The sequence below is a fragment of the Alligator sinensis genome, unplaced genomic scaffold, assembly GCF_000455745.1.
Source record: "Alligator sinensis unplaced genomic scaffold, ASM45574v1 scaffold469_1, whole genome shotgun sequence".
In the NCBI taxonomy this organism is placed as follows: Eukaryota; Metazoa; Chordata; order Crocodylia; family Alligatoridae; genus Alligator; species Alligator sinensis.
Window position 1 is genome coordinate 779,283 of NW_005841934.1, and position 11,862 is coordinate 791,144.

Here is an 11,862-nt window from a genome sequence, read left to right on the forward strand (position 1 = left end):
TGCACGGCTATGTGCTTACGGAGGCAGAAGTTTGTGCTTTTGTGCAGCATTTGCTTTTTCCTTGCACGATCAAAGTATTGTTTTTCTTAAGAGGAGTCATGGTGTGCTGGGAAGCCGGCTTCTCTCTCATTAGAGAGGAGTCTCATTACGCCGGTCTCACCACGTACCCAGGGGGTCTGACTTCCAGAAGTAGGGGCTTAGCCCCAGGCAGGCAAAAGGTACATGAAAAACATTTGCGCAGGCAGGTTGGGGGAAGAAGCCCATTCGTATAAATAGAGGCACGAGAAGAAGCCTGCCCAAGAAGCCTGCCTGCAAGAACGATGCATTCCTCGAGAGGTTCGATCTCTTCTGTTGCCATGTGGCAGCTTGGCCAACCCAAAACAGGACTTCCGTGCAGGAAGCCTGGTTTTCCACTTCAGCTCAGTCGTTAGCTCGTGGAACAGTTGTAATGCCATCATCCTCGGAGGGACTTGCTGCTTGAAAGGTTATATGACTGCCGTCCGGTCCGCAGGTGAAGGAGGGATGTTGATGGGCTTCAGAGGACATCCTCCCCAGCTAGATGAGGGAGTCGCAGTAAAGGCACAGAGATGGATGGAGGAAGCTCTCGGGGCGCAAGCGCTGACCCAAAACACCGCGTCGGGTATGTCAAAAACCCAAAACGTCTAGCATGACACGGGACCGGACGACATCAGGTATCGAGAACAGCCAGCACGAAAGACTCTTGAGCTGCGGCCAAGGTCCATGTTAATGCGGAGCGCCGAGCTTGCTTAGTTTTACTGTAAATACGTTTTCTGTTTTATGTAAATGGAAAATTAATTTGTGTAGCTGATCAAAGGTTCACATCTTTGGAAAACATACCACAAGATAAGCTGAAGATTTATGAATTTCCTTCACGGCGTATTTTCGGAGAAAGCTTTATTGCTCATGGACAGGCCCCAAGAAAAATATTTAATTAAAAAATACTGCGCTGGGTTTATTTAGCTTACATCTAGTTACAGCGCTTTGCATGAACTTTTGGAGATATTATTCAAGAGGCTGCGTTTCCCTCTTATGATGAGAGTATTGTTGGGCTGCCAAAGCAAAATATATATATTCGTTCAAGTAATGTGAAAAATCTGACATTAACATACAAAAGTAAACAATATAGTAAGATCGAGCGCAGGCTGGAGGCTATGAACAGCTTTAGTCTTAATAAGTATTCTAAGCTGCTTGTATTAAGGTGATTATATATATATATATATATATATATAAAAGAGCCCACATTTTATTGATTCAAAATTCAGTCTGTAAATTGGTTCATTGTGCAACATGCAAACTCCACCAGAGCTGGGAGCCTCCTGCGGTAGCTTGGTACAGCATGGCGGGTTAAGGACAGAGCGACGGCGCCGTAGACCACTTCTGATGCTTTCTTCTACTGGGAAGCACTGAAGCATTGTGGCGGGAATGAAAGGGAGGAGCTGAGAGCTGTGATTCGTCTGCCCTCTTGCAGGTACAGCTTTTGTGCCCTCTACTTGACTATTTTAAGGCCCGGTCTTGGACATTGCTTCATGTGGGTGATACTATGGTGCCCAGAGAGGCCAGGTGTTAGATAGCACTCCATGCATTTCAGGGCATTTGGGCTGCTTATATTTTGTTAGGTGTAAGATGGTGGGGAGATGCATCATCCAGGAAAGGCAAAGCAAAGCCTCGAACTACAGTCTGCAGTCTAATTTAAATTCCTTTCCTTGGGAACCATCTTTATTGACACACCCGGGATTTTAAAGAAAAAGCAGTTCGGAACATTTAACGAGCCTTTCTTGCTTCTGGCAAGTTGATGGACAAGAGCATGTGCCCTTCCTCCTAGGTAAGATTGCTACTGGCACTTCTTTGCTACAGAAACCTCGTGGTAGGCAGGGGCTTTGGAGCCCATTGCATACTTGCACCCAAGGGCGCGTCTACACTGTCTCTAGTGGGTTATGGAATAGAGAAAATCCCACACAATTTACTGATTCGTTTTGATGCACTGGCTGGGGGAGTAGTTAGCTGATTGCACGATTTCACAATGATTACACACTTAATTCATACACCACAATTTTATTTTAAAACTCTTTGCTACGTATATAACACTGCTTAGCTTTAAGAAACACCACAAACATTAAAAACACAATAATTACATATATCAGAAACAATGCTCTGAATGCACTTCCTTCCCAAAACAATGCTATAAGAATTAGTGTTACAAAAGCAACTACAATTACAACTAAAAGTTAAATTTGAATCAATACTGTTATTTTTCATATTATACTTACAATCCTAGAATTCCAAGAAGCCAAATACCAAAATATTGTTTCGTTCCTCAGTAGTACGATTTAATGGGTTGGCCTCAGTAGTACGGTTCAATGGGCTGGCCTCAGCAATACGATTCAATGAGCTGGGCTCAGCAGTCATAGGACTACGTCCCCTTCCTTCAGTCCCTTTCGGGCGCTCCGCGGCTTCAGCATGAACTAAGAGATTCGTGTTCACGGAGAGGTTGGGTCAGGTGATCAGTCTGGTCCGGGCTACACTTGCGATTCTTCCTTCGTTGTTCTGCAAGTGAAGTCACCTCCAAATTGGGACAGTAAGTTACAGGTTTTTATTGAGTGAGCTGCCGTCAGTGGGCTCCTCCTACTCAATTTGTCACTACTCCCAAATTTGGGCTCGGATCTTACTCAACAGATTCTTTTGAAATGACCTTTGTTGAGCATTTTAAATTATTCTTGGGGAGACTTCTTCCATATCACTGTAAATACCTTTTTTTTTACCAGTCTGGTTAAAAGGCCCTAGGCTTTGATGTCTCGGAACTCAGGATATTTGCTTTCTTTGTAAAAGACTTCTAAAGATACAATTTGAATTAAGGCTTTAAGTGAAGTCAGGACATTTTTCACGTAGTCCCAAAACAATGAGCTAGATAAGGAGATAAATCCTATCTTCTTCCTGAAACTGGCTAATGGGCAACCTTTACAAACATTCAAACTATTTCATTCAATATGACATACACGTGCATTAACACACTTTAGTTAATGCGCATTAAATCTAGTACCTCCATTGTGAGGTACCAAAAAATGTGCATTAGCTTGTCTTAATGTGCATTAAGTAAAGAGCACAGTTTTTAAGTGACACTTTAATGTGCACTAAAATAGGCGAATATGCATTAAAGCTGTGCCCTTGTACCCCTGCACGGTAGAACACTGTCCTTGTGGGGTTTCCTCTTTAGGTGTTTGGGCTTTACCGTGCAAAGCTGATAACTCTTTTATGAAGATGGGTTATTTCTCCAGTAAGTTTCAAATCTTAAATGCAAGTTTAACGCTGACGAGTTGACCAGCATCCCTACCTGCCCGTTCACTTCTGACGCCGCGCAGAGATTTGGCGTGCGTGCGTGTGTATGGCAGGCCTCTGTCTCTATAGCCGTGTTTAACCATCTTCAACAGACGGCACGTCAGACATGAGCAAACCCTCGTGCAGTCTCTCCGGCTGCCTTATGGCAAGGCTGACATAACTCAGCGCAGAAAAGGCAGATCAGATATCGCCTAGCGCGCTAACAACCTGCTTCCCCGCACACGCCGGGAATCCAAAACAGGATACATCTTCCTTGTGTGTGCAGAATCATCTGGTGCCCTTATGCGACACAGTCTTCAAGGCTGTTGGGGTAGAATAACACCACTGATAAACACCAGGCCAAGAAAACTGATGGCAGCCAGTGCAGTTCAGGCGATGATCTGTCCAAATACATCATCTCCTGCTTTACTAATTTGTTACCAAGAGAGAGAAATTCTTGCCAACCCAGAAGACCAACAACACTAGTGAATTTGCTGGATACATGTCTCCTCCCTCCTCTTGCAACTTGGAGCAGCCTTGTGCAATCGGATTTAAAGGAGCTCAGGAGAGCGCAGCTTGCTGCTTATTCAGCAATTTCTCTCTCTTTCTCTCTCTTTTCTGTCCTGTTCTTTGTTGAACTGGGCGGTGAATACCAGAGTTCATGCATGGTGCAGGGGGAAGGGTCGGCATCCCCAGGGCTTCTGGCAGTCAACATCAGTGTTCCTGACTTTGATCCTCTGCCTTTATTTGAAAGGTCACAAGTCCTCGTTTTTGAGCCTGACCTTGTTTTCCCTCAAATTCAGCTCTGACAGTAAAGGCTTTGGTCATCCCAGCCCTTGTTAATTATAAGTGAGATGTTGTATCCTCTGTGGGCATCAGCCTTGTTCGCTCTATCAGCCGCTCGGGGTATTTTCTATCCTTCAGCGCCCAATTCCCACTCGGAAGGCAGGTTGGCGCATTGCATGGCCGGTGTCTGAGAACTGGGGTTACCTCTCCGCGCGGCCCGCTGCCAAGTCTCCAAGGAAGGTGAGGATTGGGAAAGGAAGATCACCCCAATTCACTCCCCCCTTTCCCTGGCGTAGCTCATCTCTTGCCATAGTAGAAATCCCTCTTGAAGGAACACAACACCAGGAGGGAGTGGTAAACAGCCCCGATGGTCAACTCATCAGTGTTTAAACTTGCATTTAAGGTTTGACAAGAGAGACAGCCATGAAGAGGCCAAGAGAATGACTTGAGGCTCTGATGAATAAGCCCAGCTGTGGCTGGAGGTGATTATTTTGTACTGGGGAGAGTAGGTGCTACTCTAGTGCAAGAGTGAGGCTCTCCTTGGGTGATGCACAGCATGCACATTATATAGTTAGAGAAGGCCCTTGCCTTGAAGAGCTGCCAGTCAACATGCACAGGGCAGCCGGATGATGGGAAAGGCAGGGAGAGAAGTGAATTGTCCGGTGTCACTCAGCTGGGCGGTGGCAGAACCAGGGAACGAGTGACCGTGGGTTTCTGCAGCATTCACCTATAGCGGCACGTTTCTAATTGGATTTACTCAGACCCATTTCGATACCGGATTTTTTTTTTTTCTATGCAATTTACAGTCAGGTGACGTTAGGACAGGAGAAAAAGGTCGATAAATCATCATTCCTGCCTTTCTGCCGAGGAAAATAATGCGAGGAAAGGGAGCTTTTGTTGTGTGTCTCTGAAGTTTGAGAGGCGTATTGTGAGCAAACAAAGGCTCGGTGATGGAGTGCTGTGACAGGAACAAGGAAAAAAAAAAGAAAAAAGACAAGAAATTAAAAATAAAAACCACCCCACAGGCTGGAGGAGGATTGCAGAAAGGCTGTGCTGTGGAATAGCTGGGCTGTTTTGTAGGCTCAAAGCAAGAGCTTCACTCAGAGCAGGGTATAACACGGGCCTGGTATTGTAGGTGCCTTTTTCTGGACCTCTTCTGCAGGGTTGCGCTGCTTGGGACGCGGTGTCCAAAGGTGGCACCGTCATTCTCCCACTGTTTGCTGTACAGCGAGTTTGGTTGCTTTTGCTTTTATCCACTTGCATTTTCTTCTGCCTTCTCTCCTTGACTGATTCTCTGGCTGCGTCTGACCATTTGGACTAGTTCCAGCTGCATTTTAACCTGAGCTGGAGCGAGCCAACCTGCCGTCGAGTACCAGGGCAGGATTGACGACCGCGGGCTGCCTGCCCGCGACGCGCCATGTAAGGCAGCTTTAGAGACGCTGCTGCTTTGTGCCCGTGAGTCATCCCGCAGCCACCACATTCCTCCTGTTGCACGCTGCTTTGACGAGCTCAGGCGGCCTCTTTGGAAGATGTTTGCTAAATAATTCAGAAAGGCAACTGGATCAGACACCCATCTGGCCTAGTCGCCAGGTGACCTGGGCAGCAATTACCTGCGATTGCAACCCCACCGGCCATGGCAATCCAGAGAAGGAACGGCGTAACGTGACGCCGCGCAGATTGACAGCTAATCCATACGCCGCGGGGATGGACAAATAAAAAGATGCCCCTTGCGAAGCAGAAATGACGGGCTCAGCCGCTCAGCGGGAGGGAGGCATTTGTACAAATTACTGATCGTTTCAGAGTTAATTTTTTTCTGTCTTAAAAAATCAAAGCAATGACAAAAAAGGAAGGCCGCGTTCTCCTGCAGAGGTTTCTTATGTGGTCGAATTTGCGCCTGGGACTCTGAGTTTTGACGGGTATAGACAGACAAATTATACTGAACTAAAGAAGGGGAGGGATTTACTGCAGGTCTGCTCTTCCTTGATAACTTGTCCATGAGCCTATTCCCATCCCGTGGTAGGTGGGAAGTCACCTCATTCATGACACAGGAGTAAGCTGCTCCAGGCTAAATTCCACTTATCCCAGGATAGGAGGAGACTTTCCATGGAGCAAGTGATCTGTGGTAAGTCCCCTCTCCCTTTTACCTTGGTATAATTTGTCTGTTCAGACCCTTAAATCTACCCTCTGAGGTTTGAGGTCTTTTCTTATTTCAAAATACTCTTTTTGTCTCCAAGATCTCTTAGCAAAATAGTCGCACGGAGCAAGGATTTCATCTCTGAGCTCTGCCAGCATCCTTCTCCGTCTCTCTGAAAGTCCTCCAGGTGACCTTTGTGAAATGTGCTGCACCGGTTCGGTCCACACCTCGCTGCTTAATGAAACACCCATTCCCGCTGCTCGATGCGCAGGATGGGCCACAGGAAATACTGCCTGCTGCCTGGAGCTGCTTGAATGTCCAGCGCCTTTTTGCAGGCAGCTAATGGGAAAGTGGCTGTTGCAAACCATTGAGAAGCATTTCAGGATGGCAACTTACACTGTCTTTTACTTTTGCAAGACAGTTTTGCAACTCAGACTTGACCTATCTCATCTGTTTGGGGTTTTTTTGTCCCGGAATAACCCACTGATGGCATTTTGAGGCTGCTCAAGCTCCGAGGTCAGGGATGCAGTTCCAGGGTGAAAGGTTTCCTATTCTCAGCTAACCTCTCTGTTGGCTGCATGGCTTTAAGCATGTTTTCTATCCATCCATTACATGAGGTCATGACCTGCACCTTCTTTGTGCCATTGTGTGTCAGCCAATAGCTAAAATTGCCAAATTCTGCATGGAAACTCTTATGCTAGTGTTGCTGGGATAATAACATAAATAGGTGAGCTAAACAGGCCGCGGGAGTTGTGCTTGATGCAGAACAGGCTCTCTCCGAGAGCTCGATTTTCATCCTCCGGTTCTTAGCCTGCACGACTGCTGTTGCAGGAGCGTGTGTGTTTTAATTTTGGAATTGCAGGCCGGGGGGTTGGTTGTCTTCCAGTTCTCTGGGCAAAATGGGAGCTGAGAGCAATACGTAGACATTGCCCACAAAAAGAAAAAAAAAGCTTAGGTAATCATTCTGCACATGCTGCAAACCGATGCTGCCAGTGGGATCACTCTACCCGCTCGCTTGCACATGGAGATACGGGCGAGTCCCATGCGTGCAAAGTTGTCACAGAGTCGGTAGCACACAGAGAGGTGGAGTGAGCTATATCAGGGCAAGGCTGTGCATTTGGGCTGTGATCCTGCCTTGGACCTACTGCTACTCAAAGGCTGCTTCTCTGGGGGCGCGTCTACATGAGACGCTTACTGCGCATTAGCCTAACAATACTGCACGGTAGAGCGTCACAGCACACACTGTGCTAATAGTCCACTGCGCAGTGTTATTAGGATAATGCGCAGCAAGCGTCACTAAATAACCGTGCACCGGCTCTACTGCACAGTAACTCTAGGTACTGCGCGTTTAGTTAGTACTTTATTAAGAGAGCACTAAACTAAATGTGCAGTATCTAAGGCGCATTAATGAACGTGTAGATGCACCCTGGCTGTAGTAAATACTGAGCTCGGGACTAAGTGTTTGTGTTTAGCGGCCTTGGCTACTTTATCTATCTAAATTACATACTTTGTCTTATCTGTTAAGGAAAATTGGTGCTTACCAGGAGCTCTCATGTTGAATGGCATTTATTCTTTGTCTGATCCAAAGCCCATATTTACCCATATGCAATGTGGTTTTAACAGTATATTTCCAAGGAAAATGGTTACGGTAAACACACGTAATTTGTTTCTGCTTTACATAATCGTTTTGTAAACAGACTTCTTTTTGCTTGTGCCCAGTTGAGTTTTGTCTCATTTCCTTTGCATTTTAATGAGCATGTTCTGGGTTAAAGATAAAATATGTCATTTTGGAGGCTTGGCAAGTGGATCGCTCTTCAGGGCTTATGGCAAAGGCTGGGGTTTGATGCATGTTAACCCTTCGGGGCTGAGTTTCCAGCCTGCCCGCACAGTGAGGAAAAGCGGCAGCAGACAACATGTGACTGTTCATGGGAAGTGGAAGGAGGGGAAGAGTTTCTCCAGCAAAGTCTGTGGATTGTGAAATTTGAGAAGGGCAGTGCGAACCCACCCACGTCCCCATTGCGCGCTCGGGAAAAGCAACCGACACTGCTGTTCCTCTATGGAAAGAACAAGAAACAAAGGGGTTCAGTTCCCTGGTCTGGGCTGTGGCTGCGGGAGTCGCACCTTGAAGCCACCTTTGTATCGCTCCCCCCCCACACAAGGACCCGTGCAGCCGTGGGGCGGGTTGGAGCGGCTGGGTGGCTGCATGTGTTCGTGGACTCCAGGCCTGTAGCATGAATTTAACATCCAGGGCTGTGCCTTTTGTAGCCCGGACGTCAGTGGCAATTGTACATTTAAACTTCCCTGCATAAATATTTATGTCAGCATAAAGTGCAACCCAAAGAAAGGCTTACAGCTTCACCATACACACCCTGGAGGGGGAATCGGGTTAGATGTGTTGAAGGCAGGGGCGCCGTCATGATGTTTCCCAGTTGAGGATCTGGGTCTTGCTATCCTGAGTAAAAATCTGCATAATAAAACCTAATTTATCATGTAATAAAATCCATAAGTTCGGCATTCAGAAGTCCAGAAAGACTCTCAGCTCTATTTTCAGTGGCCCCCTGTGATTTGTGAACTGACTTGCTATGGCCAGCCCGAGAGCTTAAATATCCCGAGTCTGGCCTCAAAAATCATGAGGTTGGGCTCCGAAATAGGAAGAATTTGCAAGAATAATAAACGTTGGGGGTTTTTTGCCTTTCGGTGTTTTGAGCTGGTGCTTTTCTGCTTGAGCCTGCAAAAATGAAGGCTTCATCTCAAATTAGATCTGAGAATCCAATGCCATCACATGACTCCCGGAGCTAAGGTTGAATGAAGAACATCAAGTGTCATGAGATGCATGACGGCGGTTCCTCTTCTGCTATAAGGAAAGGGGGAGATGTGAGCAAGGATGCTCCGATTTCCCACAGGCTCTGCTAATAATGGATCTCGGCTTCAGAGCATTGACTTAAAATAGGCATAAAAAGTGAAAATCCCCACACTCCGGAGACCAGATAAGAAAAGGGTATGAAAATATATGCCAAGCAAAATGTTACCTTGATAACAGCATGTGTGTCCCAGAGTACTTAGCCCTGCTTGTGCAAATGTGCTGTATCTAAGATCAGTGGGGAATAACAGCAAATGAGTGCAAAAAAAAAAAAATAATAATAATAATAATTAGACGGGCTTTGAGGGTGAGAAGCTAAGTGCTAAGTTGCTGTGAGCTTGTAAAGGAAGCGGTGAGTTCAGTCTGCGAGCAAGCTGACTTGGCCAGTGAGAACGAAGGTCGTAATTCTGGAAGGATAATTAGTGTCTTCGCACGTTCGGTTTGGGTGGCTGGGGACACTGCCAGTGATGTGCAATGCACACATGGGAGACAGCTAAAAGGATTTTCTTTTCATTCTGTAAGCAGCCGGTGGGGATTATCAATCGGGAACAGCGGCCAGATTTGCATGTAAATAAATGACTGACACTGGCCAGTGACAATTTGAACTGTCCAGCTGCAATGACTTTGACTTGCTGACATCATTGCTTCATTAGCATGCAGGAGATGAGAGCACTGCAACAGCAACGATTCTGGCTCCGCTACCAAGCCGGCAATTATTCTCGATGGGCTGCACATTTTCCTTGTTAATGTCTTGAGCCCGGAGAGCAAATTGGCCGGACTCCTGCCACCTCTCGGGGTCATGTAGCCAAGCTGGGGGTCCGCTGGATTCATCTGGATTGCGGGGAAGGTGGAGGGGGGAGGAAAGGAGATGAAAAACCACACGCGGCTGGAACGGTGAGCTGAGCTGCAGAGCTGCTCCAGACACAGGGCAGAAATCTCTCTGCTGATGGTTTCCACCGCAGATTTTCTTCTGAGCAACACCGTTGTGTGCGTGTGCGTGTGCGTCTTCGAGAAGGCTTTGACAAAAAGCGTCCTGCTCCTTTCAAGAGAAGCACCTACCGGCGTCTGTCACAGTTTGGAGAAAACACAAGATGCTTTATAGCACTGCAGTGGCTTGGCTTTGCCTGGGAGCAGCCCACCAGAGGAAAGTAAACTGTACAAACTAACACAGCAGAAGAATCTGCCGGATTGCTGCTTTTTTCCATGCTGGCATCGGCGCCGGGAGGAATAGGTAAGGAGCCGTCTTTTACCAGCAACTTAGAAGTTTATCGTGTATTTTTAGCAAGGAGGGAAGGTCCAAGGGATGGCAGTCCTCTATGTGCACATAGGGCTAAATTCTGCCATGGCTGATCTTTAGAGAAATGATTATTATAATTTTTTTTTTTTTTTTTTTTACCTTGCTATTCTTGTTCATGAAATAGGTTGATTGTTAAAGGGTGTTGTACAGCTGCAGAAAGTCGAAGATAAATGCTTAAGCTATGTTTCATTTTGGAAAGCTTAGCTGGTTTTTAAATGGGGGAGCCCTGGTCTTTCTCGGTGCTGATTTACTCCTCTGGTCAAATTTAGCTGCAGGAAGTCTGGGACCAGGGGGTCTCTTCAAGCTGGCCGCATCCAGTCTGGATTTCTAGATGGTGATGTTGCAGTCGGGGGGATGTGTTGTATAATTTTATTTAGAAATTCTGCTGATCGTTCGAAAGCCTTTTTGCTTGCCCGGGGTATCTGTGCAGTCAAAGCCAGAGGTTGTTTTCCACTGTAATTTTCTCTCCGTCACTTTTTCTGTATATTCCTTTAAGGCGGGTTTTAAGCAGCCATATGTGACACGGTGCTGACCTGTGACCATGTAAAGATTTTAATCCAGTTACTCTTTGTTTTGTAGTCATGATTCCTTGGCTACGCTAAAGACTGATTGAACCTTTATGAACCACCGAGGATTAGCGCTGGGCAGAATAATGCCGGAATAATTATTCACACCAGATGCAATGTCATCCTTTTAGTTGTAACCCTGTTACCTTGTAACTTGTCCTGTTCCTCCGGTGGTGATTTTCCCGGCTGTGAGCACTTAGATGTCTGGCACCAGCACGTTTTGTTTGCAAGGGCAGTGACTTGAATCGGGGCAAAGGTTTACCGAGTAAACTGTTTGCAGTTAACGGGATTATATTCTGCTCCGTCTTTAAAGCCTTGCCTGCAATGTGGTATTGGACTTAACCAAATGAAACGGCAGAGCCTGCTTGCTCCAGGCTGTGTCTGACAGCATTGGCCGGCATACACAAAACCCGCTCTGCTCCTGATTGCTTTTGCAAATGGGTCACTCTTGCCAGTCCCAGAGGATGCTAAACCTCAACTTTGAAATAATGACAATATTTAAATGCTCGAGGTGGAACGCTGCCCGTACTATGTCGACGTGTTTTGCCTAAGGATCAGATTTTGTTTCTCCTTTCCTTGGAGAGGCAAGGCCCAGGATGGACAAAACTGCGGCGTGTTTACTGCCTGCTTGCCACAAATCTGTCCTGCAAAAAAAAAAAAAAACCACCCCAAAAATCAGCCCCATGGGAAAGCAACAGGGAAATAGCTTTCATTTGAAACAGAGCCACTGAAGTTTATCATCCCAAAAATAAAATCTGAAAGGGAGACGGTGATGAGACAAAAGGGGGAAGGTTCAAATAACGGGCGTTCGTGGAGAGAGCAGCGTTATGCAAACTTAAAAAATACGGGAGCGTGCCAGGATGGATGCGTTTTTCCTGCCTGGTTC

At 46.5% G+C, this 11,862-nt stretch overlaps 1 protein-coding gene across 5 annotated transcripts in view; it reads left to right on the forward strand.

Annotated features, from left to right (window-relative positions):
- Positions 1 to 11,862, forward strand: part of PRICKLE2 (prickle planar cell polarity protein 2) — a 155,951-nt gene that overhangs the window by 92,845 nt on the left and 51,244 nt on the right. Inside the window, exon 1 of one of the 5 annotated variants that reach the window (XM_025199003.1) lies at positions 9,247 to 10,344. The exons of 3 other annotated variants lie outside the window; for them this stretch is intronic. In XM_025199003.1, coding sequence (XP_025054788.1) covers positions 10,317 to 10,344 — 28 coding nt within the window. In that variant the 5' untranslated portion in view covers positions 9,247 to 10,316. Of the gene's footprint in view, positions 1 to 9,246; positions 10,345 to 11,862 lie in introns of those variants that run through there. One more of the 5 variants, XM_025198999.1, reaches the window with a different exon arrangement.